This window comes from Neolamprologus multifasciatus, chromosome 11 (genome assembly GCF_963576455.1).
Source record: "Neolamprologus multifasciatus chromosome 11, fNeoMul1.2, whole genome shotgun sequence".
NCBI classification, from domain to species: Eukaryota; Metazoa; Chordata; class Actinopteri; order Cichliformes; family Cichlidae; genus Neolamprologus; species Neolamprologus multifasciatus.
The window spans coordinates 18,330,330-18,358,192 of NC_140449.1; the positions used below are offsets into that span (position 1 = coordinate 18,330,330).

A 27,863-nucleotide genomic window follows, 5' to 3' on the forward strand; every position below is an offset into this window, starting at 1 on the left:
GCCTCTCCTACCGTGCAGAGGGCGGAGCCTTTTGTCCAAAACAAAGAGTGCAGGAAACCAGGCTGAGCTACCACAGAAGAACTGACTCCTGTAAAAGTCTGACCACCGAGAAAGTTTCTTTTCCAGGTCACCAATAAAGCGAAGACTCCGTGGAAGCGGTAGGTGGAAAATTAGCCAGATAAAAAAAACACCTAGCATATTTCGTCTTATCTACAGTGACTGCTGCACCGATGGACTTTCGGTTTCCATAATAACCGGTGCTTTGATTGTCGTCGTGCAGCCTGGAGGTTTTAAATGTAAAGAGATGTATGGTGTCTACTATGTTTTTGCTTGAAATGAGTACAGTGGCTGAAGTTGGAAGTTTATTTGTGTTTAGTCCTAAGGAGGAGCTCACATAGGTGAGGTCCCCTGTATCTGTGTAGTAAACGCCTCCCCTCTCTGCTCTCGCTTTCAAAGCTCGCAGGCTTTATCCAACCGGAAGATGTTTGCTCTAGCGACCAGAAACTTTGTGGAGGAGGTGGAAGATAACGGGTCCCTGATCCCGGTGACCAGCCTGAATGACACCATTGCTCTCCTGACGGTGGTGGTGAAGCGCAGGCGTTTCTGGTGCTGGCAAAAGTCCAAATATCTTCCCACTGGTTTTAATCTCAATGATATACTAACAGGAGACACACCCATAAAGCCAGGTAAACCTCAAAAGCAGCACGAAAATGGCCGCTTGTGTCACAGTTTACTCTCCCAAGATCACAGAAATTTGATTTTTTTTTTTTATATATTTATTTACCTTTTGCAGTTGTGGTTGAGACAGACTTCATCAAATACAGTGGGACATTTAGTGACAACATTCAGGGAACTGTGGATGCAAATTTTTCCAAATACAGCGTTAAACTTCAGGGTGAAGACTCATCCAAACTCCAGTCATCTTTTGGAAGCTTGAAGAAAGAGGAGATTGATATGCAGAAGTTGCTGCAAGACTCAAAAGACAAGTTGGTTCACAATCTGTACCTGGTGTCACATGTAAAGTTGTTTAAAACACCCTAAACATCACATGACGATCAGCATGTTAAAGATCGCATAAGTGATCTTTGTCCAGCTGTAAAATTTCACACAGAACACAATGCCCGGTTGAATATTAACGCAAAAAAAGATGATGTAGGATAAGTCACAATAAAATTTTGTTTCCAAGAATGTTCCTGGTGAAACTCACCACATTTTTCTTGTGTTAGGGTTCTGGACATGTCCCACTGTCTAATCCAGCAGACAAAGGAGAAGCAAAGACGGGTATTTGGGATTGTAAAGGATCGTATTGTAACCACTCAACCCTGTTCAGTCATAGAGGAGGTGCAGCAGGGAGGACAGTGTGGGGGAAGTCTGAGCACCTGTGGCCCCAAGATGACTAAGGTACAATATCAAACCTCGTATCAGACCTAATAGTTGCTGGTATTTAGGGTTCGGTCATTATTTACCTGTTGCCAGGTGAGCAATACATGTGCTGCTTTTACCTGGATGAGTTTCAGATCTGCGTGTGCCAGCTTTGCGTGTACATTTTGAAAGCAGAAGAGTAAAAGAAGAAGTGGAATAAATCTTGCCCACTATGCATGAAACAGTTGCATTGTGGTTCCTCTTCAGAATTCAGGTCCTTCATTTATCCTCGGTTTTTCCTCTTCATTTCCAGAAATCAAAACTGGGAATGTATTGTTTATGTTCTAGCTACATACAGTACTGTGCCAAGGTCTCCAGACAGACTTGACATTAAAGGCTCTTCCTTGGATGTTGGCTGCCTTTTTTTTCGGTTTTCTGTCAGGATGATCCCACACTGCTTCAATAACGTCGATGTCCGGGCTCTGAGGAGGCCAGTCCTTTTTGTCCTCCACTGGTCCAGTTTCCTTAGATTTTTTTAAGAGCACTGCACACCATACTGAGAATACTGAATCTTTAAATAATTCTTTAAAGTAGATTAATATTTGTGACACTCGCTGAGGAATTTTGTTGCCATTTGTTCTGATTCGGTGTTCCCGTTTCTTCAGTTTTTATTGAAGGAGAACGCAAGCTTGGGCAATGACAGTGACATTACCATGGAGATTCCTACCAACACTCCAATAGCCTATAGCCTTATAGAACTAAAGATCAAACACAATGGACAATATGGTGAGAAGCCATTCATTGTATTTGTAGAGTAACTGTCTTACTTCATGTTAATTTAACAAGAACAACTGATAAACTCAAAGTTATATTTAGTAATTGCAGGATCAGCATCATTAGTTCTAGGCTATTGTTGGAAATATCCATGTTCTGTCTCCTTGAACTATCACGTGCATTTTCCACAGAGCTGTGTGTATTGTCAGACACCAATGGAGGCTTTGATAAAGTTGATGCCACTGCTAGAATGAAAGACCAGCCGTCTATTTCAGGAGCTCCTGCACATTCATCTGACAATAGCTGCCTTCAACAAGGTAAATCACTGTTTTCGCCTCAGATTTCTTACCTTTTCCAGCAAAAAAACAACAACACATGATTGCATGCAGAGAAATGTCCTGCACACCAGAGCTGTAGAGCACATCAGGTTAGCATTTGTTTCTAAGGTTTTGTCACCACAGTGGAAAGTTTCCATGCATTATTACACTATAACTGAGCAACCAAGATCAAATGTTAGACTGAAAATGAGAGCATGTGATTGGCTAGTCTGTATGACGAGTTCTTATATATTGCATTCTGCTCTTTCCTCCATGGATAGCTTCTCTCTCTGCTTTTCATTCTTTCCCATGAAAGAGATGGTTTTCCGCTCATCACTTATTCTCTAGTGAATTTTGAATTCTGCTGCTTTTCACAAAGTTAACATCAGAGTTATGGATATATCTGACAACTCAGTGTTTTTTACAGTGTTCCTTATGTTCTAAAAGGGACGCTCCTACAAATACTTGTAAAACTAACTGTGTCCACTCTTTGCAACAGAGCCTTGAATTTTTTGTGGCCTTAGATTCTTTGAAAAGGGCTCTATAAAAATACAGGTTATTATTATTTTTTACTAATAATATTTTTATTAGTAGTAGTAGTATTAGTATTAAAAGTCTACCGTTGGGATTTAATAAAGAGGTGCAGTGTTAGTTTTGCAGCTGAAAGGTGTGAACACAGATATTTTGGTGGCTAGCCTTGTTGCCTATTCATATTTATAGGAGTTTCATCTTGATAACACAAAATTTAAGGAGAAACATACAATTATACTTCACAAGGTTTTGTGGCATACAGTTTAGCTCTAAATTTAATGCTGTAAAAAGCATGTCTTACTTTGGTTTGAGGATTTTTGATAGTTGGAGCGTTCATTTATTGGGAACGAGGGGGAAATGTTATTAGAACTGGGTTTCAGGTTTTTGTCACATTTCTACATAAAGCTCGGTACGTAATTTAAAAAAATCTCTGCATGTTTTTTCTCAGCAGTGCGCACACAGTTATTTTCATATAGGTTCCTTTTGATTAATGCCAGAATCTTAAAATATGTAGTAATGACTTTAAGAAGTACCAGCAGCCTCACACAGCCTACAAGAAATTACCTTTACTTGTAGCTTTATTCATGGCCACAGTAATATTTTCATTAACACGAGTATGAATCAGGATATGACTATAAAGGGTTTTGTGTTCCTCTACACACTGACATCACTCACTCTGTCATACTCCTTCATTGGGTGTGCTCGTTTTTCAGCCACTAATTTGCGCTGCTCTAGGCATGTAGTTATTGAAATGAACCAACTACATATTTGTATATAAATCAGCACATTATTAGTAAATTATCCACTTTCATGGGTGTACTTTTGTTAATGCAGATCCTTTGGCTCTTTGGCAAAAAATGGCATTTGCTTTTTCTGTGTTGCGCTCCAGCAGCACCACACCTCTGCTGTATACAAGTCAAAGGGTCTCAAAGATAAGAGACCTTGCTGCATCTTATCAGAAGGGTGTTAAACGTATCTGTAAACACAGTTTTGACCTATATTAACAGAGTACGATACAGTACAGTTTACTCTTTAGTTTGCTATGGAAGTTATGAACTGACTGTATGATTTTATTGGGTGGAATTTTGAATCAGGACCTAACCTGCTTGGAATAAGCCAAGATAATAGTTTTGCATTCATTTTTTCATTTTTAAATAGCATGTATATACACATGCAGTGTTTTATTAGCTTCTACATATTGTTGTGGTTTACATCAGCATGCTGTTCTTGCTATAATCTCAGTCAACCTTTTTAACGTGCTCCAGGTGAATGTTTTATCTTTGACAGTGAACGACAAACTGTCCTTATTTTTCTGTCTTCAGAACTAGACCAACTGAGCGATCATTTCCAGCTGCTTTCAGCTCTTCCGGCATCCACCAGGTCCGCTCTGCTACAGCAGATTACAAAACTTTTGCAGGACCAGATCACCATTAGTGCACTTCAGGATGTGGTAAGAGGAACAGAGAGGTCTAGGCACTGGCACTGCACATTCACTAAAAGAAAATGGACATAATGAAATTGAGTTACGTTACGTTTAAAGTCTGACCTGTCTCCTCCTCTGTCTCAGCTAGAGCAGATGTGCGTGGATAAGGGATCTGCCTCGGTTGACTTTAAAACAACAGCGTCTCAAAAACAGAATGTCCAGGCAATTCTGGATCTTTTAGAGCAGTCTAGTCAAGAGGAACCAACTGAAAAAAGCCGATCCACATCTCTTCACACAGCCCTTCACCTCTTAATCAGTGCATTGGATGGTGAGAAAAGTGTACAGTCTTTACTTGTGGATTTCTTTTCATATACTAGAGGCCTAGTATACCCACTTCATGCACACTGCAAGTTCTAAAAACTTAATGCAGGTTCCTTCATCATGCGTCTGTTTTGTCTTTCAGAGATGACAAATGATTGTCTTGCTGCCTTGGAAATGTGCTGCAGCCCTGCAGTGTTGGGGATATTGGAGCTACTGGTTAGTAAATCCTCTTTTTTATAAAATGGCACAACATGTTAAGCAGGTGTTTCTTTGTAAATTAAACATTACACATTAAGGGAGCTGCCCCTTATGAATCTCTCAACACCTATTCCAGGTGCAGTGTGCATCAAAAAATGGAGAGTTGACTCTGAGCGCCGAAGCGTCGTCTGTACTGACAGAGGCCATCTATGGAAAGATCGAACATCTGTTTGCCTCCTGTAATGTGTCCCTGCGGAGAAATGGGGACATGGTGAAGGCAGAAATAAACAAGCAGCCAGGAAATCTTCCTCTGGTCCTGTGTATTGTGATTCGAAGTCTTGCCTCATTAGCTCAGGGTGTTTGAACTGAAACCTGCTTTACAGCCACCAGAAACAAGTGTCACAGTGGAATTAGGTAAATGGAAACATGTAAATAATTCTTTTTGTTATTTTAATAGAATATTTTAAGGGGTGCTACATGACCAAGAAGTCATTCTAAAAATACTGAATACTTGATCTGGACTCATATGTGACTATACTCAATGTGTTTAAAAATAATAATAATAATAATAATGAATTAATAGTCAGACTTGATTTTTATGTGAATAAATATGCAAAATTGTATATGTTTTTTTGTAACTTTGGCTGTTTCCTAAAAATAAAAAATGATTTTGAGCCGTTGTCTGATTGTATAAAAGAAGTATGAACCATATTACAAAATTGTCATGGGTGTGGTGCTTAGCACAATCCTCTCCCAGCAGAGGTTTCGGGTCTGAATCCCGGTTGAAGCCTCCCTGTGCAGAACATATTCCTTGGAATGTGAGATTATATAGTCGTTACAACTTAATTCACATCGAAGTGCGCAAAAAGAAGCGATAACCTAATATGGTCATCTCAGGCACACAGCTTGCAGCAATATCACTATAGACAAATCTATTATGCTCCTGGTTCTGATTATGTTGGGTATTCTCATGGAAAAAAAACATGTTTTGTCTCTCAAACTACCATCATTTATTATTATTATTAACATCTTATTAACAGTATATAATTGTGTCATCATCACTAAGATTGTATTCAAATCAATTGTTCTGAGCAATAATTGTTTCTCAAATGTGGACTGATCACATTCTTTGACAATATTATAGCAGTAACTTTTCAGGTTATTTTTACTCTCAGATCAATTATTAATTCTCCAATGAGATCCATCTTCAGGATCTTTGACGCTCCTAACACAAACCTCATTCTGCATCACCCTGGCTTGTGTACATTTAAACTTTTTGTGTCATTTGCTGCTATATACACTTTTGATTTTTAATATGCCTGAATGTAGCATGTCTGTCGGCAAGTTTGCTTAAAGAAACACACCTAAAACACAGCGGATCATTAGAAAACACCAGTTATTTATTTGACATCTGAAAATACATCTTATGTGAAATCTTGTAAAATATAATTTTATAAGTAAATATGAATTTTATTCAAAACTGTTAAATTTTTAGTTCATATCACATCAAAAGGGATGGTTCACTGAGGTGCAGTACCCTGTTTGAGAGTCCTGTGGAAAGTATTTCTTTGAAAACACAAACACAGCACCAAATACTCAGAAACATTTACATGATCCAAACGTCTGACACAGAGTCAGCGTATTTAATGTAATATCTTTCGTGCTTGAGTTAAAGAGCCATAGGTAAACACTACAGGATTAGTTTTCTTCCTGTACAACTTCATACAGTGACTGGCAAATCATTTTCCATTCATTAAGTTTGGCTGAGGAGTTAAATGTTTGCCTCCAGGAGGAAAAAAGGTCTCATATATATGACACTATTCTACACGAATGACAAGTCTGTAGTGACAGAATGAGATGAGAAACTGGACGCATAAGCACTGTAAACTGTAACACTGAGGTATTATTCTTTTCAATGAGCGAACCCTCATTTTTATGTAGAATAAATACAACTTAACTGATCTTACATACAGATGTAACATTAAAAACTGGGTTTGCTTTCAAAAGCATCTGACAAGAGTGCCAGTACTCTTCCAATCCATGTGAGTAAAAAATATCATTTAAAAAAATACTTGCCAATAAATAAGTACACTTCCTATGTGTTGTGAATTGCATAGTGTGCTAGAAAGGAATCTGGCAATTCAGGTTAAGGTGACTCTGATGCAACTTTGTGTGAGACCAAATTCACACAGGCTTGATGTCCAACACTTACTTTGTGTGCAGCACAGTGTTGAATCCCCTTTTATCCTAAGCCTGGCACCTCCAACAGCAGCTTCTCTCCAGTGGGGGGTAAAATATCAGTAGACCCAGCTGACTGGAACCCACTGTGGCTCTATGATTAATTGCTCCACTGCTTCCTGGAGCTTGTCAAAGGCTTTGTCCAGATTGTCATTAACAATAGTCAGGTCAAAGTAGTGGCTGTATGCCCGGCGGATCCTGGCGCTCTCGTCTACAGTCTTCTTTAAATCATTCTCCTGTTACAGAAAACGGATTAAGCCCATTTATAGAAGGGAAGCCACAGCCATTACAGTGACAACCACTGTAAAATCCCACAATCGTATTTAAGAATGTTTCATCGGCTTAAAACTTACCGTGAGTAGTTTGGTCGTAAGTCCAGCATCTACCACAGCTTTGTGCATAGCTCTTAGTGTGTCCAGCTCAGGAGCAGCAATAAATACCACAAACGGCATAAACTCAGCAGTCTTCAACACTTTTAGGGCCTGGGAATAAAATGTGATGTCACTACCAAGCTTTAGGAAAAGCAGATCCAGATATTGAGTGTGTGCATCTTTGACCGACCTGAGGGTTAACATCTAGGATACAGGTACGGCCGGCAGCCACCACTTCATGGATAGAATCGATCTTGGTTCCATAAAGGTTGCCATCGTACTCGCCGTGCTCCAGATAGCGGCTCTCTTTGATGTCCTTCTCCATCTCTTCCCGTGTAACAAAACAGTAGTTTTGCCCATCTTTCTCCTCTTCTCTGGGACGGCGTGACGTAACTGAATGTAGAAGGTAAGAAAAGGCATTTCATGTGGCCTGACGGTTCTAAAGTCTGAACATTTCGGTGGTCTCAGGTCTATGTCTCACACGTGCACGCACTCACATGGGACAGTGGTTCCATATCTCAGGGGATTCACGACGATAAGCCTGTTCTTTAGGCTCCGCCTCCCAACTCCCTGAGCTCCAATCAGAACCAGCGTTTTCCTTTGGAACGGGGGCATCCTGGCTACCTCTTCATAGGTCTGCAGCTCGTAACGATCAAACTCTGTTGAAGGCGATACAGAGTCAGTACTGTGTCACCATTTAAAAAAATGTAAATATTTAAGCGCGAAAACCCTAAAACTGCAGGTAATACACACCTGCATTCTTGGTAGTGAGGTACATCATTTTTTTCTTTTTTTTCTTTCCAGTCAGAGTCCCACAGAGCATGCCTGAGTCAAATGCACAAAGTATTAGTGCTACGCATTTTGGTGCTGAAGTCTAACCTTTATTAAATCTATACAAGAGTAGCTGGTACAGTTGGAAAGCGGGTCAGGGAGTCATACTAACCTGTACCTGACGTGTCCCAGTCTCTCCTCACAAAGGCTTTTCTCTTCTCCTCCAAGACCTGACTAGGGATGAGGCCAGTGGCTCCACCAACAACTTTCCGTGCCTATACAGGGGTCAGAGTAGTTGAGAGATGCTTCAGACTACTGATTTAAATATATAGAAGGAAAAAAATAATTTGATGGTTATTAATCTTTTAGAAAGCTGTAGATTCTTACGAACTGACTCAGAATAACAATAGCCAATCACAGTAGTTGTGGGGAACATCAACGCAACATGCAGTTACATTTCTAGAGAGATGCATGTCAGGCTCTATTATGGATCCATATAGAGTTTTAGAGGGGTTTGCGATCAGATTTTCCTCCTGAAGCATAAATTCCCAGTAATATGAGCACACTCACCTGCCACCAATTGGGGTCTTCCTTGTTGACTACATGAAGCACATCTCCTCTGGAGAAGGCCAGACCCGCCTCTTTACAAGGGATCAGGTTATCTGTGGCTGGGTTGTAGTTGAAGTGTGACTTCACATAAACCTGCAATTTAACAGAGGTGAGGTGTAAATCTGTACTGTGACATTACAACACTTAATTAAGCTGCAAAAAAACTACATATGTCTCATGACTCTTGATTTTGAAATACAATATGAAAGTAAACCTTGTTCTTTCCCAGTCAGAAGTCAAAAGCCTGAGTGAGGTGGACCAAACACAACTATTAAGTGTGAACAGGAAGAAACATTTTTACTCTTACTAACAGTAGATCATTTATCGTCCTCAGTGCAAAGTACCAATAGCCTTATGATATAATTTTACCTAAGGCTTCTCAGTGTCAGCTGCTATGTGTGCTCCATTGAATAAAGTGGTGCATGTCCTACTTGGTGTGTGGAGTGTTATTAATAGATCCTCCATGGGCTCAGTTTTCAAGAACCTGGCATTCAGAGATCACTCAGCTCTCAATCAATATATTATTCATTACAGCACAATTTCAGAATATATTATTGCAAATCAAATCAAATACCAACAGCAAACATTAAGGTACATTTATATGACTGAATGTAACTTAATATTAGATGAAAAACTCTAAAATTAAGAAAAATGTAATTAAAAGCAATTCATCTTGCATCCAACTTATTAATTAAACATCCATCCACCCATTTTCATCCGCTCATCCAGGGCTGGTCGTGGGGACTGAAAAACTCAACTAAGATTATCAATCACCTCCGGGTGAATTCAGAAAATGAAACCTCCTTTTTCTGTACCTGCGGAGGTGCTGGTGTGTCTTTGTAGCTTGGCAGGACCTTGAGTGTAATACTCCCGCTGCAGTCCCTCAGCAGCTCCTGGAGCACATGGGGGTCGCTGCCGACCTCTCGACCATTCACCTCTCGGATTATGTCCCCTGTGTGCAGCATGCCTTGCCTGTCAATTGAGCTTCCGTGCAGGATCCGGGCTATCACCATCTCTCCTCGCACCACACGGAATGTCACCCCCTGAAAGAGAGTCATTAAAGTACTGTATATCCGCACTTCATAAATCATAGAGGAAGCCAGTTTCATGCGTTGGTCAGCCAAGTTCCTCTAAAACATGATGATTAACTATGTAAGGCTAAGTCACTGCATCCTAACAGATGGTCAGTGAAAGGGCATGTGTAAAACTCTTTGCAGCTTAACAGGAGTGTTTACCCATGCCTTGCTAACTCACCAGTGGTTCCCCAGCTTTCTTCTGGATGCCAATCATCCTGACAGCATCAGCTGGCATCAGTGAACTGGTCATCATGGAATTACTGTTAACTGCAGTCTGCGATGTTTCATAGCACTTTGCAGCCACTTTGTCATGAGCTTCTATCAAACACTAAGACAGAAGAAGAGAAAAATACACACAGAAAGAAATGACTTAACGATACGTTTCTTGGAAAAATGAGAAAACACTCCAACATGCATTAGATGAATTACTATGAACAAATGAAGACAAACTGCACTGCCAATAGACTAACTGAAAAATAAGTCTCCCCCAAGCAGTTACAGACAGTGAAGACAAACGACATTAGATTTACTCAAACAGTGCGTAGGAATCCTCTCAATACTCTCCGAAACAAATTAGTCGATAGTAAGAAAGCGAGACCAGTTAGGTGAAGCTTGCAGACAGGTAAATCATAAGAAATGAGGTAGGGGTTGGAGAAGCAGCTCTGGCTTCCATTTCCACTCCAGTAAAAAGCCCCACCCCGCCACTGAATAAGACTTAAGGTACCTTGAAGTGTGGCTCCTGCAGGATTTTGACAAGCTCAGCAGCGGCAGCATCCTTATCTGTCAGATTGCTAAGGGCATCCAAGATCTCAGTGACAAGCTGAACATTATCATCCCGCACGGCTTGTAACGCAACTTCCTCCAGACGCTCATGTGCCTAAACACAGACATGTCCACCAAAAGAGTGTACACAGCAAGTCAATGTTTGGATTAAGCATGAGGTAAATTTGGTTAGCCTTACAAACTGTGATTTTATAGCATAATAACATTCCCAAAGCTGTAATTACCACTTGACGTTTTTTCTATATATTTCTGCCAAGCAGCCAGATTGCACTTTAGATCCACTCAGTGGACCTGTTTGTTCCACTGAGTGGATTTATAAAGTTTGAAAACTGTGGCGTGAAGGTTGTGATTTTAGGAATTTGGACTATATTTTGCACATGTGGAAGCATGGGGGCTTGCAAGTTGTTAAGAATGGACTATGCCATTGTGTTCCTCAGCCAGAGTTCTGAATGACTTCTTAATACCTTCTTACTAACAAAAACACTTCCATAATTGTCATAATTCCATTCCATTTACAATTACAACAGCAGGTATTCATAAAAACCCACTTGCTGATATTTGTATTTAATTTTAATATATCCAAACATTTTTAACAACTCAATAACAAAAAAAAAATCAGTGAATTAATTTACCACCTACACCAAGAACAAGCGGGCTTTGTTTCTGTTAAACTATCACTGTGATATGCAGAAGAATGAAGAAAAATTAAGAGCAGAATATAAAGTAACAAGGGATTCAAATGCATTTAATATGATTGATGGGCTATCTGTGTAAAATAGTGTATTTTGTTTTTTTAAAGCTACAAACTCTTGTTACGAAATAAGGACAAGAGTTTCACTTTGTGGATGGTTTTCTATAAAAAGCTATCTATTTATAGTTATGGTAGTTAAACCTGATGACCTCAATCTGCACTGGAGATATTTTTTTCAGAATGTTATGTAAGTCATTTGTTCTTCATGCTGTAAGCCTCTTTATTTGTGTGTCAAATTGATTGATCTAATTTTGAGAGGTTTTCTTTTTTACTTAAGCTTCAACATGAACTTAAATTTGTGGTGATTAAATAAAAATAAAAATACAAAAAAGCTGTGCTATACCACCCTGCAGGGAGTAGACCTTTGTGTTTTACTCTTCCGATGACAGGAAGGGTATTAGATTCCAGTAGCTAGATTTCTGGTAACTAACTTAAATGTGGACACGAGAAAAAGACACACAACAAGTAATCAGTTCATGTGATTAGAACTCTTGCACATAAAGCATGAATTCCCCATTTCTCCCGTCTCCACACATGAGAAAACAGAAAAATCTACCTGATGAGATTATGGTGAGATGTATCTGTGCAACGTTTGTAGGAAGTGGAGAACAAGCAAACAGAAGTAGTATCAGTGAGTGCACAACATACCTTAGCAAGGGAACGGACGATGGGGCTCTCCATGATCCCTCTGAGGAAGATGAGGTCAATATCTTTAGCTCCAGTGCCTGATGGCATGTCTCTCAGGTTCTCCAGCACCTGTTGCATGGCTGTAGAAGAACAGATAAACTTAAATGATTTAGCTAACCATTTGCCAACTGCTCTCTTTACTTCTTTTAAGCTCTAAAATGCACTGCTATGTAAAAACAGAGGCAGAAATGCTAGTGAAAAACCAACCTCGTGACCAGCAGTAATGAATATAATTAAAATTCAGAGCCAGTGGAAAACTATTTCAGTATACTACGAATGGACAAGGCAAGAACAACAAGTGGGGAGCGAATCAATGGGCCAATTCAAAGAACATTGCTCATTTTCATTGCAACAGCAACAAGGACGCACGGTCACCAAGGAATTGTTTCACTAATAGCTTTGTCTCGTAGTGACTAGTGACACAGGTCAAATTATTATTATTATTTTACTTCTAGCATGATCAACAAAATTAATGCAACATCTTTCTTGTCACCAAGAAAGACGTAGCAATAAAAACACTTGTCATTTTTTTCTCTTTTGTTTATACGAGGACTACAACACTGAATTTAAATGTAATCTGAACAGGTGAGTCTGAAACGTTTTTATCAAGAGAACCATGTATTAAACATATTTTTTTCTACATTTTTGTCCATAAAAAAAAGAACAAATGGAATTGTTGACAAGCAGCCAAAGGCACCCCCACAACTATCTCTGAGAAGTGGGCACAGTACCATTCAAATGGTAATTAAATGGCAAATATGGTAAACAACACTGCTGCAATTCCTGTGCAAAAGGCTAGTCGGGGACTTTGTCTCTTACAGCTTACCTGAGCCAGACTTTGCGTTGGCCACAGTCATGTTTATTATTCCACAGCTCAGGATGGTGAAACTCCCTAAACACGGTCAAAAGCCACCCAATTGCTGTTTACAGAAACCAGAGCAACTGGAGAGCTGCAGGATGTAGGAAACCCACGCGAGTCAGTACAGTATCACACTAAACAAGTCTTTTTCAATGATTAGAATCAAGCCTGCATTTACTGCTGTATGAGTGATAAACAGATGCAGAACGGAGAGCAATTAGAAAAGAAAGCATTTGTTGGTCTTTGTGTTTTATGCATGTTAGCACAAAGGGCACTCATGAATTAAGCAGATGACAAAGAGGGTGATTGAATGACAAAGGATGAGTCTTCCATCCTTCTGGCTAAAGGTTGTGCCAGCCACACACAGAGAGGGCCCTGGGGATTTTCTGTGCAAACACGGTCTCCAAACAGAGTGAGGAAAAAAAACTCAAAACTCCCTCAATACACAGTAAGACAAACAGTCAGGAAGCCTTGTTTGACTACAGACTGTGAACTGTATAAACATCATAAATGAAACACTGTATACTAGCTATGCACAATCAACAAAAGCAGCAAAACAACCATGCTGACCTAAAACAAATACAAAAAAAAAACAAAACATGGCAACAACTCACCTAGTTACTGATTTCAGATCATCAGTGCAGCAGGCCAACACCGAGCCCCACGTTTTCTAAAAAACACTCATCTGGTACCTCTGGACTAATGAGAGAATGGAGGGAGAAAAATCAGAAATTGAGCAAGACGGTTTTAACACCATTATAACTATCAATAAAAGCAAATCATGATAAATACGCAACTCCCTACCCTTAGGGTCCCTTTATTGTCCACACTTCTCCTGCCCATTCAATGTTATTGTAATGTAGTCATTGTGATTGGCCAAGATGATCACATGACCACTGTCTATTTAAAGAGGAATTTTATTTTAAGCTTAAAGGAGTCAAATTATGGACCTACATTTTATCCGATTTAAAGTAATCAAAAATTAAATCATGTAGTAAAACAGTTGTAATTTGTATGGGACGCGTGTTTTTGGTATATTATATTTACATTACTTAAATATTCTGTTTTACTTCTCAATTACATTTTTCAGTTGTTTCGTTTGCATTATACACAATATATTCTACGTAGGGCAGACAGCATTTCGTTGGTCCGTATCCTTAGCATTTGAATAAGGCAAATGTTTAAACATTACTTCAAGGAAACTAAAACCTATGCACATCACAGCTGTTCTCATAAGAGTGTTCTCTCTTCTTCTTTCTTTATACTCCTGCAGCACTTCTTAGAAGAAGCTGAAATTGTCACCAAACCTCAGGCAGGACGAGTGACTTATAAATGTGTTCTCTGCAGCGGTTAAATTAACTGATGTCAAGCTACACGCGCACTGGGCACGTGTAACCACTTCAACGTGAGGTAGCTTAGCTGAAATGGTAAATAGAAGCCGTGAATACTAATTTTGGCGTTAATTATAACGACCAGTTGCTGGTTGAAATAAACTAAACCGTAGGTCTCTACTCTCAGATGGTCTTGTCATTAACACCAGAGCTCGTGCCGTGTCGGTTTGGATCTCATGTGCGGGCGAATTAGCAGCGCTAACTAGCAACTACGAGTGGCGTGCGCTCTAAGTTTTATTTTTGGCCGACAAATAATACTAATAATACATAATAACAGACATGCCAGCAAAATTTAAACAGGCTAGCTTCGGTAGTTAACGCTCAGTTAGTATCGGCACTAGCAGCAGAGAAGTAAAATCAGCTAAAGTTAGCTTTGTAGTAGCTAATAGTAATATGTGGCTCACAGTAGCTACTTAACATTAGCCAGTGGCACAGTGAAATCCGAGAAACTACTAGGTCCCGTACCGTTACATAGCTTCACATAAATGAATGAATGAAATATACTTTACCCAGTTAAATCAGTATCCAGTCACGCTTTCATGCTTTTCTTTATTCCGGAGTTTTATAATTCGCCGATCATTCGCGCACAAATAAGTTGTTACTGCGTTTTCAGAGTGCGTGCCTGCATGCGCCCCTGCTCTCAGTTCCCCGTCCACTCACGCACTGCTAATGTCATCCAGTGCCGTTCAAGTTTTATCTAGTGCAGCGAAAACCCGCTGTCTTCTCATATAACTTTCTGTTACACTAAAATAAATAACGGTAGAAATATTAAGTAGAGTAAACGTTTATGTATGAAAGTAAGCTGTATCAAAGTTGTTGCCCTCTTCGGATTTTTATGACCCCCTTAATTTACTTTTTGTTTTGTTTTTGACTAAATGTCTTTTAACAACAGTACTTTGTTGAATTAAATATGCGAGTACTGTAAATTAAAATATACAGTTGCCTTTTGACCACCTATTGTGCCTTTTCATGGTTCTTATGAATAGGGATGAATATTGAGTCAATTATCCATTACTGAATTGGTTTATAGGTCTCATCCTTTATGTATTTCGTGTATTGATTCCTGATCTACTGTAAGTGAGTGTGTGTGTGTAGTCTTTAAAAACAAGTCTACTAAATGTCTAACCTTATATACAGATTAGTTTCTCTGCTGACTCCAGAAAAGCATACACAATGATGATAGCTCATATTGCATAGCAAACAGCACAGCTAAGAACTAAACTGGAAGGATACGCTTACCCCAAGAGATACTGTAAGCCTCACTGCCATCTTTGATTCCTGTAATAATTGTTGCCATATCTGGCAACAAATAACCTCATCTGCACAACCGACATTAATAAAAAGTGACATTTTCTCTCAAGGCACATAGAGACTACCATAGCATTGCATGATTTGCTTTTATGTATCCAGGTCACTTGATGAGATTAAAGTGTTAATCTGTTGTGAGTTAGGGTGCAGGCAAATCTCAGTAGGCTTGATAAAAGAGGTAAAAGTAAAGCTGAGAAGAACACTTTGATGTACTCATATTACTAATTTCTATTTCACATTTCCCCTAAATAGGACTCTTGCAGCAAACATGTTTTAAAAGCTATTTGCCCCACTTAAGAAAAACCTCAAAATGCTTAGATGTCAGCTCACCATTAGAGTGCACTGTTACTCCATCAGTGAATGACACAGAAAACACTGTTCATCACATAAGACACACTTGTACTATCTAGCAACATGTCACAGTGCAGCAGTGGCAATAACACAAACAGTTTAAAGTAGTTTCTTTACACAGCGTTTATTCCATGCAACACAAGTTCAATTCATGGGAGTAAAAGACGTCATAGTGGCAGCGTTATGGTAAAGACAACCTGGATGTAACAGCTCTAGCAGCATGGCAGCCCATCATACCTACAGAAACACATTAAAACATAATAATTAGAAATTGAGTTTCTAGAAAACACATTAAAATATCTGCATAATGTATCCCTCTTCCTAATCAGACTCAAGTAATATTCAGTCCAATGAAGAATATATAATATACAAGAACGAATGAATATATATATATATATATATATATATATATATATATGTATATATATATATATATATGGTAGTTTAACAGAGAGATAATGGGGTAAATAAATTTACCTGATATAGCTGGATCCTGGAACATTTTCTGTGCTCTCCCTCACTAGCACATCAGAAAATACAGTATCAGGACTGTCTCGTTTCCCATACCTGTGCATAAAGAAGATATCAGCAATTAAACAATATTTTTTTCCATATAGGGTCAAGATGGACTTAATAATATAGAAGTAGATAACTAACCTCTGTCTTGTTATGAGGTTGATGTAGTGTCTTAGTGCAGAATAATATTTGGCAAGCTCCTCAGGTGGCGCGCCTTGCCGTGGACTGGGAGGTTTGGCTGGGTATGCATTTATGCCAGAGTGAACACAAACCAGCAGGCAGAGAGCCAGAATACTCAGCGACATCACAGCGTTGGAACACGTCCTAGATCACAGGGAAAATTAAGTGAAAATACAGAGTAAAAAAAAACAAAAACACAAATCCAGCAACTCACGGCAAAATCAGAAAAAGAGCTCTGCAATAGAGTGACCATGTTCGTGAAACAAAGGCAGTCAAATCTGTAAAGACATGCTGACTTTAAATTTAAAAAGCAAGCCTCTCCATCAAATTGTTACAAATAAAGATTTTGCTTACACTTTAGTTCTGCTGTAGTTGCTTTTCCCGCTGTTCAAGGCACGTCTGTCTGATTCCCTACATTGCCCATGTTTTATACAGCTTGTGCCATGTGGGGAGGGGTGGGGGGTAATTCTGTTCTTTTAGGCTACTCCTGAGAAATATCTATGGTTGCATTATTTAAGCTCAAAGTGGCAAAGCAGTGAAACAAAAAATGGCATTATTTCAGAAAAAAAAACTCATAACCTTTGTTTGTTTATACATTTAAATTAAGTACATCACTAACATGCTACAGAAATTTGTGTTCTACAATAGGACCAATTCATTTGGAACAACCCAAAAGGTCTGCATCATTTTTGTTTCCCATAATGGCTTTGTTTTCTATGTTTAAAAAGAAAATAAGAAGGTCTAAATAAGCAATAAGAGTACACCTGATTACAGAAAACTTTTCTTTGGTTCACAAAAAGATTTTGAAGTTATCATGGAAAAGTACTGATGAGTGGAGATGAAAGCTAAAAGTTTTATTAATGTAGAAAATCCACTTAAGACCAAAAGCAGCATGATATGTTTTAATAAAACTGATGATGTGTAACTTAAGATGGCCATGGTTTTCACATTAAGCTGAAAAATGAAAGGATGCCCTAGTGTTTGGAAAGATTATGTTTCACTTCATAGAGAAATGCAAAGGGGGTCTACATCAAAAGCTACTTTTAACTACTACCTTAATCACAAGGGGCTGATACAGCAGGAAGCTCCACATGTTTGATTTGACTTTTTTTTTTTTGAAATGCCGGATGCCTTGACTGATGCAGCTCAAAAGAACTTGTTGCTCATCAGGAAACAAAATTAACTCATGAAATTGTGCATTAACCATCTCAAAAATATGAAAAGCTGCTGGAAATAAAAGAACAGGCTATTGCCTTGCTATCACACAATTGTGTATTGTGTGCAAATTATACAAGAGTAGCCTAGTCAAAGCCTTTAAACGGTCAGCAGTAATGAACCAAAAGTTCAAAACTCATTAGTATATGTTAAATCCTTTGATTTTATGGCCCTTTAAAACTGCTTCATGTATCTCATCTTTAAGTCCAAATTAAACAGTACTGAATACAGGCAGTTGTCTTAAGACAATAACTGCAGCAATTTCGGCCAAATGAGCAAGCATAGCTCTAAATTACTTGAAATCGTACAAGAAAGGGCAGGAAATCACAAAAAACTCCTTAAACTTTCAATTTCAGTTGATAGAGGGCACAAAAAGCTTTCAGCCCCAAAATGATAAGGCAACTTTAATGGCAACTATTTTCTTAGAAGGGCACTCAACAAAAATTTGGCAGTAAATCGTTGCTGTTCTGTGGCAGTCATATGAGCACTGCACTCCAAAGCAACAGCACAAGTCCTTGCTGGTAACGTCGGCTAAACACAAACAAAAAACTTTTTCTGGCTCATATTACAGGCAAAATATTCAGATGCTGTAAAAGAAAATGACATTGTTACTCATAGAAAGCATTTACATGTTAATACTGTGATTTTCACTGAGTATCACTGCCAAGTGATCAGGTTCACTGTTAGTATGAATCTGTCAGGAAAAATGCTCCAAAACAACACTATGCTGATCAGATCAGTCAAACTTGGCATGCTTGGAGCAGCCAACCAGGCATCAATCATGTACTTAATTGTCATCACCGGACACAGGCGTTGGGGTACAAGAAGCTCAAAACTATTTATTTACTTTTTACAAATACTACCAGAATCTTTGCAAGCACATGTGTACTTGATGCAGAACAGCCTTTACAGACTGATTTAAATAGTTTGTGACATCAGGATGATGTGAAGACAAATGAGGGCAGGGTGGATAAAGCACAGAGAGTCCTTCAAGTGTCATTTCTGATAAAATTGGTGTGCTCTCTTGTAATGCGCCTCACAAACGTTATCTACAAAGAGAGAGCCCACCTGCAGGACTATCAGAAGGCCTAAATACATACATTTACTCGTACTAAAATATCAAAAGCCTGACACCCAGATGGACTTCTAGTTGAGGATTAAAGCTAAAACTTTCAGTAGGAATTCTGGAAGATAAATTATTTATTTTAGCCAGTTGCACTGGGTAGTAATGACCACCTACTAAATAATATACTCCTTTCTTTATACAGAAACCTAATGCTACACAAAGACCATGATAGAATTTAATTGCATATGCACTTTGGTAATGTATGTGAAAGTAAGCCGACTGTGTGCTTTGCATAGCAATGAGTCATGCAAGACATAAACTCTGCTACTATTTACTAATTAACCTCCCTTTCTTCATAATCCCCTCCATCGTAGCACCTGGTCCCTAATGGGGAGAAATGGGTGAAACAGCTGTATAGATAATGAGAACATTATCCACTCAAAATTTGAGTGGAACAAAAAAAGATTTTTCAAACTGCAATTTTCCCCCAGAACCTTTTTTTTAAAATTAGAAATAAGCTAGTTTAAAAAAAAAATACTATATTACAATAAAGACAAATAATATTAAAAATAATTACTTGATAGTCTTATTTTTTAATTTAAACTACTGAACAAGTAAGTGTGATCAACAAAGTCCAACTTTCATCTCAGTGGGTTTCTATTGGGAGTGTACTGGAAACCAGAGACTATGTTGCATGAAGATGTCCAAATTCACTGCTTCCCCATCTGTTTTTAAACATTAGTCTGACTCATTCTTCATTTTCCATTCATGTGCAAGCAGCACGACCACAAGTTAAAAGCATTCAAACACCAGGTCCAGTCGGCTCTGTGCAGGCATCTCCTGCCTCATTACATTTTCACATTTAGCTAATGTCCTGACAATAAGTCAATGAAGCGTAATGCTTGCATGCAAGAAAGTTATGGGGATATAGTGCGAGTTGTATCCGTGTTTGTGTGTATGTTTTGGCTTAGTTTCTACCCTCAGGCTCCGTATTCTTTAAATGTCAAAAAGGTCCAAAAATCTATTTATCAGTCTGTTTTTTAATGTGATATTGATGTCAGAAACCATGAAAAAAGACAGAAACTCTTAATCTGTCCATGCCCTAATCAACCTATGTGTTGGATACACTTACTTTTGAGTCTTTTATTGTCTTATTATCTTGTAAGTGCCGAGTGAATGCGTGTAACGAATAATGGCCTGGGCAATAATTTTTTGTCCGAAACAAAGCACTCAGATGGATTTGGCTGAAAACATCATCTTAAATGACTTGTTTTAGTGACTCTATATTCTTCTTTCTCTTTTATTCATTTATTCTTGCTTGAATTTTGCAGAAAATGTGTTTCTGAGACTTGAATATATTTTAAATACAGACTATTTTTTAAATTATACCTGCAAATGTGAATACTGCTTTGCTGCTGTCAAGTTTAAATATTAAAAGGCTCTTGCTCTTCAGACACAGTTGCAGGTGCTTGTGAATAAGTATATTCACACCTGAGGAGACTGAATCAACACTGAACCTATGCATTTCGTCTGCTCGACAGCAACGTCTGCCTCTTCTTTGTCCTCACCTCCACACCATATTAATCATCAATCAACACATCTGAAATGTAAGAAAAATAATTTACTTCAACAATCTAAACAGGATAAAACATACATTTTATCTGCAAACTCATGAGTCATTTAAGCATTTTACAAACATATCACCGTACCAGTGATGTCAAACAGTATGAAAAATTAACAGAATCATTAGAGGTTGTCAATTTTTAAACACAAAAGGTGTTGGGTTTCTGGATTATTTATCTAAAGAAAAATACTGAAGGCTGACCAGTATACAAGTATACATTAGCCTATCACAGATAAATCACTATCATTGTAAATGCTGGCAGGCCCCATTTGCCTCAGTTAAGGTCAGAGTTCTTGATGCTTACGATTCTGAAAAGGAGAATGTGCATGCCTTGAAGCTCAAGGGCACTTGGGTTATGCAGCAGGACAATGATCCAAAACACACCAGGTGTGGCCTAGTCAAAGCCTGGACTCAAGTCAGATTGAGATGGGTTGTCATGACCTTAAGCAGGCTATCTGCACTAGAAAACTAGCATTATTTGCATCAGTATTGGCTCACCCAAAACAGAATTAAAACAAGTCTGCAAAGAACAGTGGGGCAAAATTTCTCCACAGTGATGTGAAAGACTCACTCCTGGATTGTTATCACAAATGCTTGATTGCAGTTCTTGCCAACAAAAGCGGAAACTACCGGTTATTAGGTTTAGAGGGCAATTACTTTTTCAAATATGGCCAGGTAGATTTGGGTACCCTTTTTCTTTTAATAAATGAAAAAATTTCAAAATGGCATTTTGCATTTACTCAGGTTGTCTTCGTCTAATATTAGAATTAGTTTGATCTGAAATTTTTAAAGTGTGACAGCCATCACATCATCTTTCTGCAGGGATGACCCCTGCAGAAAGATGATGTGATGGCTCAGTAACATGCTTTCTATATCTGCAAATTTGCAAGAGCCTGTGTCCGAGTGGTGTGTATGTCATAACAAAGTGTAAGGCACCGTGCATAAGTCTACACAATTTGTTGTTTCTGCATATTTGATGTTACAGGATCGTACTTTCTATTCTTCACATAGTATTACCAACTACACATGCATTCAAGTGCAATAGAAAGAACAATAACAACTACTACTCATCCATTTTCTCTGCAGAATTTTTCAGAATGAAGACCCTTCTTAAGTGAACCACTGCTTGCACAGCTTTGCTGAGAGTGTTATAAACACTGGAGTCGGTGCATACTTCGTTGGACAAGTTATGTGATGCCACAATTTCTAAATAGCCAAAAGCATGTATTTTTTTCTTTATGTTCCATTAAAAACTTCAGATAGTAGCTCATCTGGCAAAATGCAACCCTGAGAACAATTTGGAGTATATTTTCATTGTGTGCAAGTTTTATTAAAACCTGCCCAGTAGTAGATGGAGTAACAATTCTTGTGAACTGCAGACAGATGGATGTCTTGCCATGGGATATTATGCTCATTGGTCCTTTGGCCAGATGAGATATAATGTAGATAGTACAGTTAATATATCTGAGATCAGTATATACTGATAATTTGGGCTTCAACATTTCTGTCACTTAAAGTACTTTTGGAAATCCAACAGATTTGTTTTTGACTGTAAAGAATGTATCCAAAACTCAAAGGAAGTAGTTCAGTCTGGGCACATCTTATTATTTCGCCTTAGATGTTGTCACTTTGTAACTTCAACATCAAATATGAAATCCTCTGGAAGTGTCTCAGTTGGGATACTCTTCAGCTGCTCATCGTAGCTGCGGAGAGTCCAAAGTTTTTCGAGTTCATACACTTCTCTAGTCTCTGGCAGCATGAAATGAACAACCATATTACCTGAGACACAGAAAAACAAATACTTGTAACTTTTATAGATGGTTAATTTAGTGGATAGGAATTGTTAAACAAATAATAAGGATATACATACCAAAGTCAATACACATCCAATCTTCTGCATCTTTCCCTTCAATCTTGACATTTGGATCTTCATCTTTCTTCAGAAACTTGTACTGAAGTAAAAGCATCCTTTGTATGAGTTTAAAGAACAAATATATTTAGCATGTAACATGTAACAAAGAATAAACAGAGGTAAGTTACCACTTTAATGGCATAAAGTGCCATTGCGCGCAAGTGCCTTGGTGACACACCGCTGACGACAATGAAGTACTCAGCGTATTTGATTTGCTCTGGTACTTTAATCACACAGAGGTCTACTGCATTTTCCTGACGCAGAAGAGACACCAGCACATCAAGACCGAAAGTCTCCAAGGATCCTTGACAAAAAGAAAAGAAAATAGTAAAGCAGTACAAGAATGTAAGCAGCACAGGGATCCTACTTTCTTTGAGTCACTGCAAGGCAGTTTGGAAAAAGACATTTTACAGAAACATACTGGTACTTTGAACATGAGTCACCCACAATGAAATGGCAAAACTGCATTTATCCATGTAACTAAGAAGTATTTTCTAGTAATTTTATACAGAGTTGGTCCTGGTGAGGAAGTTTACACAGGTGTGACTATAATTATTTTTCTTCATCTTCATTACTTCCTCTTGTCAATATGTGAAGGTGTGGACTTTGTCAGAAAAAATCTGCAGTGTCTGTAACATTACACAACCTGAGTAATACATCAGCAAACATTACATTACTTTTTAATTATTTATAAATTCTGTATATCCCGTGGACATGCTGCAGTTTTGTGCAGCCTGTTGCATGCTGTAGTGTCCATAACTGACACACATCTGATGCTTATTTGGCTTAAATGAAACACAACAGCATAAATGACAAATAGTTTTATATTTAATGCGCAATCATGTCAGATTTAAAAATATTTAATATTTATATTAGAGTTCAATTGTTTTCGATGAAACTGCACACACTTGATGTGAACCATCTAAACCGTGTGAATCATCTTTTTAAGTATCCCAACTGTCTATTTTCCTTTGTTTTATCTGTAAGTAAGTAGTAGATATTTACATTCTTTAATCCTTCATGAAATCCCAGTGTTTACTATTACCTGCCAATTAATTACTGGCACAAATAAGCATATTGAGCAAGAACTTAGGCAACTGCCGTCATATTGGCAGTTTTGTCAGAAATAAGAAGCAGGACTTTGTTTTTGTGCTTCCACCTCACAACCTGAAGATACACCATAAAAACCTTTCAGGTATCACACTTTCAAGACCAAATGTCGCGTAACCGTGAAACGTCAAGAAATTCAATTATATTACACATGATAAAGCAAGTAAGCGACTGCTCTTGAAACCTCTATCACACTTTAAGTACTTACTGCGACTTAAGGAGCTGTTTTCGCTGCTATTATCGTCCAGCTCATGTGAATCATCTTCAATCACGCCATTACTCTCTGAATTTCGGCTCTCTTCGCTTTCCGAATAACATCTTTTTATGTCAAAGTGCCCGGTGAAGGACGCTGTGTGATGCGAGTTTTGACATGAGGTCAGATTTGCTGTAAAATGTTGAGGCACAGACAGGCTAATGCACCGAGCTTTGGAGATTGAACAAATGCTTCCAAAAGCCTCTGTTCGCTTTAGAAAAACACTCGTTCTCAACACCGAGGACAGCACTTTCCGCGAGTGACAGAGTAAATTCATGGTCTTCAGCTGCATAACATTACAGTATCATGGAAACAGCTATCCACGAGTTTACAGCGCTAAAAACAGGAAGTGTTTCGTGTCCACGGTTTTGATTGGCTTTTAATGCATTTTTGTTGGCTTTAAGGTCGTGATTGTGGGGGAGAAAATATAGAGCTCCCCCTATCGGTAGCGAAAGCTGAAACTTCAGGCTGTGGATTTTTTTGTAGTCTGATTTCCACATGTAAGGTTAGTCCATTGCCCTGTGATTTACTTTGACTTGACTGATGAACCCACTTTAAACATGTGAAACATGTTTAGAAATTACATTTTAATGATGTAATTATTTTTTTGTTTTTTTTAAAGCCTAATAACAGTTATTAAATCAATCACAACATTTAATTTTAAATACCTGACTAATATTTTGGAACCAAATCGCAATTGCGATTTTATTTCTAGCACATTTCATTCTGCAGAATGACACAAATGCACACACAGGTGTTAAGTGAAGGCCTGTGAGAGTAAACACGATTGAGTCTGGGGTTTTTTTATGTACTTGACCTCAGGTCAGCAGGTAGCTTGTTCCAAAGAATGGGACTACTGTAATCGAAAGCACTTTCAGCACACTTGGATCTAATTCTGGGAATAGTTACAAGATCTACATCTGATGACCCAAGCGAAAATATAAACTTAAAGAGGGATTTTAAAGGTAATTCTGTATTGAACTGGAACCAATGAAGTGACTCCAACACTTGGATATGCTCAAGTTTCCAAATGAAACAAACAAGATGTGCTTTAACTGCAGGCTGTCAGCTTTTAATTGAGGCTATTTACATCCAAATCAGGTGAACAGTGTAGGAATTACAACAGTTTCCATATGTGCCTCCCACTTGTTAAGGGACCAAAAGTAATGGGACAGAATAAGAACCATAAATCAAACTTTCACTTTTTAATACTTGGTTGCAAATCCTTTGCAGTCAATCACAGCCTGAAGTCTGGAACACAGACATCACTAGACGCTGGGTTTCATCCCTGGTGATGCTCTGCCAGGCCTCTACTGCAACCATCTTCAGTTCCTGCTTGTTCTTGGGGCATTTTCCCTTCAGTTTCGTCTTCAGCAAGTGAAAGACATGCGCAATCAGATTCAGGTCAGGTGATTGACTTAGCTATTGCAAAAAAAAAAAAAAGTCCACTTCTTTCCCTTCAAAAACTCTTTGGTTGCTTTTGCAGTATGCTTTGGGTCATTGTCCATCTGCACTGTGAAGCGCTGTCCAGTGAGTTCTGAAGCATTCGGCTGAATATGAGCAAATAATATTGCCTGAAACACTTCAGAATTCATCGTGCTGCTTTTGTCAGCAGTCACATCACCAATAAACACAAGAGAACCAGTTCCACTAGCAGGTATACATGCCAATGCTATGACACTTCCACCACCATGCTTCACTGATAAGGTGGCATGCTTAGGATCATGAGCAGTTCCTATCCTTCTCCATACTCTTCTCTTCCCATCACTCTGGTACAAGTTGATCTTGGTCTCATCTGTCCATAGGACGTTGTTCCAGAACTGTGAAGGCTTTTTTTAGATGTCGTTTGGCAAACTCTAATCTGACCTTCCTATTTTTGGGGCTCACCAATGGTTTACATCTTGTGGTGAACCCTCTGTATTCGCACTGGTGGAGTCTTCTCTTGATTGTTGACTTTGACACACATACACCTACCTCATGGAGAGTGTTCTTGATCTGGCCAACTGTTGTGAAGGGTGTTTTCTTCACCAGGGAAAGGACTCTTCGGTCATCCACCACAGTTGTTTTCCATGCTCTTCCTAGTCTTTTGGTGTTGCTGAGCTCACTGGCGTGTTCCTTCTTTTTGAGAATGTTCCAAACAGTTGTTTTGGCCACGCCTAATGTTTTTGCTATCTCTGTGATGGGTTTGTGTTGTTTTTTCAGCCTAAGGATTGCTTGCTTCACTGATAGTGACAGCTCTTTGGATATCATCTTGACAGTTGACAACAACAGGTTCCAAATGCAAATAGCACACTTGAAATGAACTCTGGACCTTTTATCTGCTCATTGTAATTGGGATAATGAGCGAATAACACACATCTGGCCATGGAACAGCTGAGAAGCCAACAGTCCCATTACTTTTGGTCCCTTAACAAGTGGGAGGCACATATGCAAGCTGTTGTAATTCCTACACTGTTCACCTGATTTGGATATAAATACCCTCAAATAAAAGCTGACAGTCTGCAGTTAAATGGCCTGTATTTATATAGCGCCTTACTAGTCCCTAAGGACCCCAAAGCGCTTTACATATCCAGTCATCCACCCATTCACACACACATTCACACACTGGTGATGGCAAGCTACATTGTAGCCACAGCCACCCTGGGGCGCACTGACAGAGGCGAGGCTGCCGGACACTGGCGCCACCGGGCCCTCTGACCACCACCAGTAGGCAACGGGTGAAGTGTCTTGCCCAAGGACACAACAACCGAGACTGTCCAAGCTGGGGCTCGAACCAGCAACCTTCCGATTACAAGGCAAACTCCCAACTCTTGAGCCACGATCACACCACAAGTTAAAGCACATCTTGTTTGTTTCATTTGGAATCCATTGTGGTGGTGTATAGAGCCAAAAATGTTAGAATTGTGTCGATGTCCCAATATTTATGGACCTGACTGTATGCATAAGGACTCTGCCTGCTGCTTTCTGAATGAGCTGAAGTTGTCCCACTGATGCAAATAGAGCATTCAAATAGTCTAATCTGCGTGATATGAATGCATGGACCAATTTCTCACAGTCAGGTTGAGGTAAAAAAATTCCTCATTTTGAATATGCACTTTAAAGTGATAGAAAGCCCATCTAGTGAACAAACCAGTTATCAAACCAGACTTGCTCATTGTGTTTCAGAGAAATGGATGATAAATATGAACAAATGTTCTCTGACCTTTTTGAGCAACAACAAATATTTGTCTCGTCTCTGTTCAGTTCTAAATTAATGTTGAAAATGATGACAGCAGATACTATGATCATTTATTGCTCCATTAATTTGCAAACAAGGGTTAGATCATTGGAGGAAAATGATGACTACAACCGTGTATCATCTGAATAGGATATTTTATGCTGGAACATGTAAAAGCTAAAGAGTAATAGTCCAAGAACAGACAACTGAGGAACCCCTTATTTAATTTGTTACATTTGTCCAGATCTAAAAACCACTAACTGAAGCATATACACTTTCTTCTTTAAGATATGATGAAAACCTGACCCATTAAACCAGCTGACCCATTCAGGGAATGGACACAGGAACTCTGGGGATGTCTTGTGATGTTTGGTTGTTCCTTTATATCCAGTGGACGTGCAATTGCATTTAGATCTGCAGACTTTGCAGGTGGGATCAACAGCTTGGTCTATTCTTCTGAGCAAGTCTCAAATGAAGTGTATTGTCCTGCCCCGCCGTCTGGAGGTTTTGGTGAGTGGTGTGCGTCACAATCACATCCACATGAATGCCAGGACTCAAGGTTTTCCAGAAGAACATCTAATTGTACATATCAATTCACCTGCCATATTTTATTGTTGCATCTCATCAGATGTTGCAGCTCTTAAATTGG

At 38.8% G+C, this 27,863-nt stretch overlaps 4 protein-coding genes and 1 long non-coding RNA gene across 8 annotated transcripts; 2 read left to right on the plus strand and 3 right to left on the minus strand.

Annotated features, from left to right (window-relative positions):
• Positions 1-6: 6 nt before the first annotated feature.
• gsdmeb (gasdermin Eb) lies at positions 7-6,300 on the plus strand. 2 transcript variants are annotated; one of them, XM_085176423.1, is made up of 10 exons: positions 7-158; positions 457-686; positions 794-986; positions 1,227-1,401; positions 2,028-2,148; positions 2,328-2,453; positions 4,307-4,434; positions 4,552-4,735; positions 4,871-4,944; positions 5,063-6,300. In XM_085176423.1, the coding sequence occupies exons 2-10, from the start codon at positions 482-484 to the stop codon at positions 5,288-5,290; spliced, it is 1,434 nt and encodes a 477-aa protein (XP_085032549.1). In that variant the 5' UTR covers positions 7-158; positions 457-481; the 3' UTR covers positions 5,291-6,300. The 2 variants fall into 2 exon arrangements, with proteins under 2 accessions (XP_085032549.1, XP_085032550.1); XM_085176424.1 differs by lacking the exon at positions 7-158 and adding an exon at positions 193-287.
• On the minus strand, positions 3,212-14,994 carry pals2a (protein associated with LIN7 2, MAGUK p55 family member a). 2 transcript variants are annotated; one of them, XM_085176422.1, is made up of 13 exons: positions 14,972-14,994; positions 13,686-13,770; positions 12,174-12,292; positions 10,716-10,868; positions 10,170-10,319; positions 9,731-9,958; positions 8,877-9,008; positions 8,479-8,581; positions 8,289-8,360; positions 8,033-8,194; positions 7,726-7,928; positions 7,518-7,646; positions 3,212-7,400 (listed from the first exon to the last, which is right to left on the minus strand). In XM_085176422.1, exons 3-13 carry the CDS (start codon positions 12,288-12,290, stop codon positions 7,224-7,226), a joined length of 1,626 nt encoding a protein of 541 aa, XP_085032548.1. In that variant the 5' UTR covers positions 12,291-12,292; positions 13,686-13,770; positions 14,972-14,994; the 3' UTR covers positions 3,212-7,223. The 2 variants fall into 2 exon arrangements, with proteins under 2 accessions (XP_085032548.1, XP_085032547.1); XM_085176421.1 differs by lacking the exons at positions 13,686-13,770; positions 14,972-14,994 and adding an exon at positions 13,039-13,156.
• Positions 14,311-22,019, plus strand: LOC146508163 (uncharacterized). The gene is made up of 3 exons (XR_014876695.1): positions 14,311-14,498; positions 20,552-20,705; positions 21,809-22,019. It is a non-coding gene; the product is annotated as an uncharacterized LOC146508163 (long non-coding RNA).
• Positions 15,300-17,268, minus strand: LOC146508164 (peptide YY-like). The gene is made up of 4 exons (XM_085176437.1): positions 17,172-17,268; positions 16,779-16,961; positions 16,599-16,688; positions 15,300-16,358 (listed from the first exon to the last, which is right to left on the minus strand). Exons 2-4 carry the CDS (start codon positions 16,940-16,942, stop codon positions 16,334-16,336), a joined length of 279 nt encoding a protein of 92 aa, XP_085032563.1. The 5' UTR covers positions 16,943-16,961; positions 17,172-17,268; the 3' UTR covers positions 15,300-16,333.
• Positions 22,007-27,863, minus strand: malsu1 (mitochondrial assembly of ribosomal large subunit 1). 2 transcript variants are annotated; one of them, XM_085176431.1, is made up of 5 exons: positions 26,840-27,863; positions 23,953-26,511; positions 22,763-22,938; positions 22,593-22,674; positions 22,007-22,501 (listed from the first exon to the last, which is right to left on the minus strand). In XM_085176431.1, the coding sequence occupies exons 2-5, from the start codon at positions 24,287-24,289 to the stop codon at positions 22,347-22,349; spliced, it is 750 nt and encodes a 249-aa protein (XP_085032557.1). In that variant the 5' UTR covers positions 24,290-26,511; positions 26,840-27,863; the 3' UTR covers positions 22,007-22,346. The 2 variants fall into 2 exon arrangements, with proteins under 2 accessions (XP_085032557.1, XP_085032558.1); XM_085176432.1 differs by lacking the exon at positions 26,840-27,863 and having other exon boundaries at positions 23,953-26,798.

Bases quoted from the DNA above. Each gene is read 5' to 3' on its own strand.
- pals2a (XM_085176421.1), bottom strand. From the start codon at position 13,069: ATGACTGTGGCCAACGCAAAGTCTGGCTCAG. The intron at 12,293-13,038 runs GTAAGCTGTAAG...GTTCTTCTACAG, and splicing joins CAACGCAAAGTCTGGCTCAG to CCATGCAACAGGTGCTGGAG. The intron at 8,195-8,288 runs GTGTGTATTACC...CGCCTTCAACAG, and splicing joins CCTCACTACCAAGAATGCAG to AGTTTGATCGTTACGAGCTG.
- malsu1 (XM_085176431.1), bottom strand. From the start codon at position 24,289: ATGCAGCTGAAGACCATGAATTTACTCTGTCACTCGCGGAAAGTGCTG. The intron at 22,939-23,952 runs GTAAGTACTTAA...CTTTTTGTCAAG, and splicing joins AAACAGCTCCTTAAGTCGCA to GATCCTTGGAGACTTTCGGT. The intron at 22,675-22,762 runs GTAACTTACCTC...CTTTTACTTCAG, and splicing joins CACTTTATGCCATTAAAGTG to TACAAGTTTCTGAAGAAAGA.
- LOC146508164 (XM_085176437.1), bottom strand. From the start codon at position 16,942: ATGTCGCTGAGTATTCTGGCTCTCTGCCTGCTGGTTTGTGTTCACTCT. The intron at 16,689-16,778 runs GTTAGTTATCTA...CTTTATGCACAG, and splicing joins AACCTCATAACAAGACAGAG to GTATGGGAAACGAGACAGTC. The intron at 16,359-16,598 runs GTAAATTTATTT...GTGTTTCTGTAG, and splicing joins CCAGGATCCAGCTATATCAG to GTATGATGGGCTGCCATGCT.
- gsdmeb (XM_085176423.1), top strand. From the start codon at position 482: ATGTTTGCTCTAGCGACCAGAAACTTTGTGGAGGAGGTGGAAGATAAC. The intron at 687-793 runs GTAAACCTCAAA...TACCTTTTGCAG, and splicing joins AGACACACCCATAAAGCCAG to TTGTGGTTGAGACAGACTTC. The intron at 2,454-4,306 runs GTAAATCACTGT...TTCTGTCTTCAG, and splicing joins CAATAGCTGCCTTCAACAAG to AACTAGACCAACTGAGCGAT.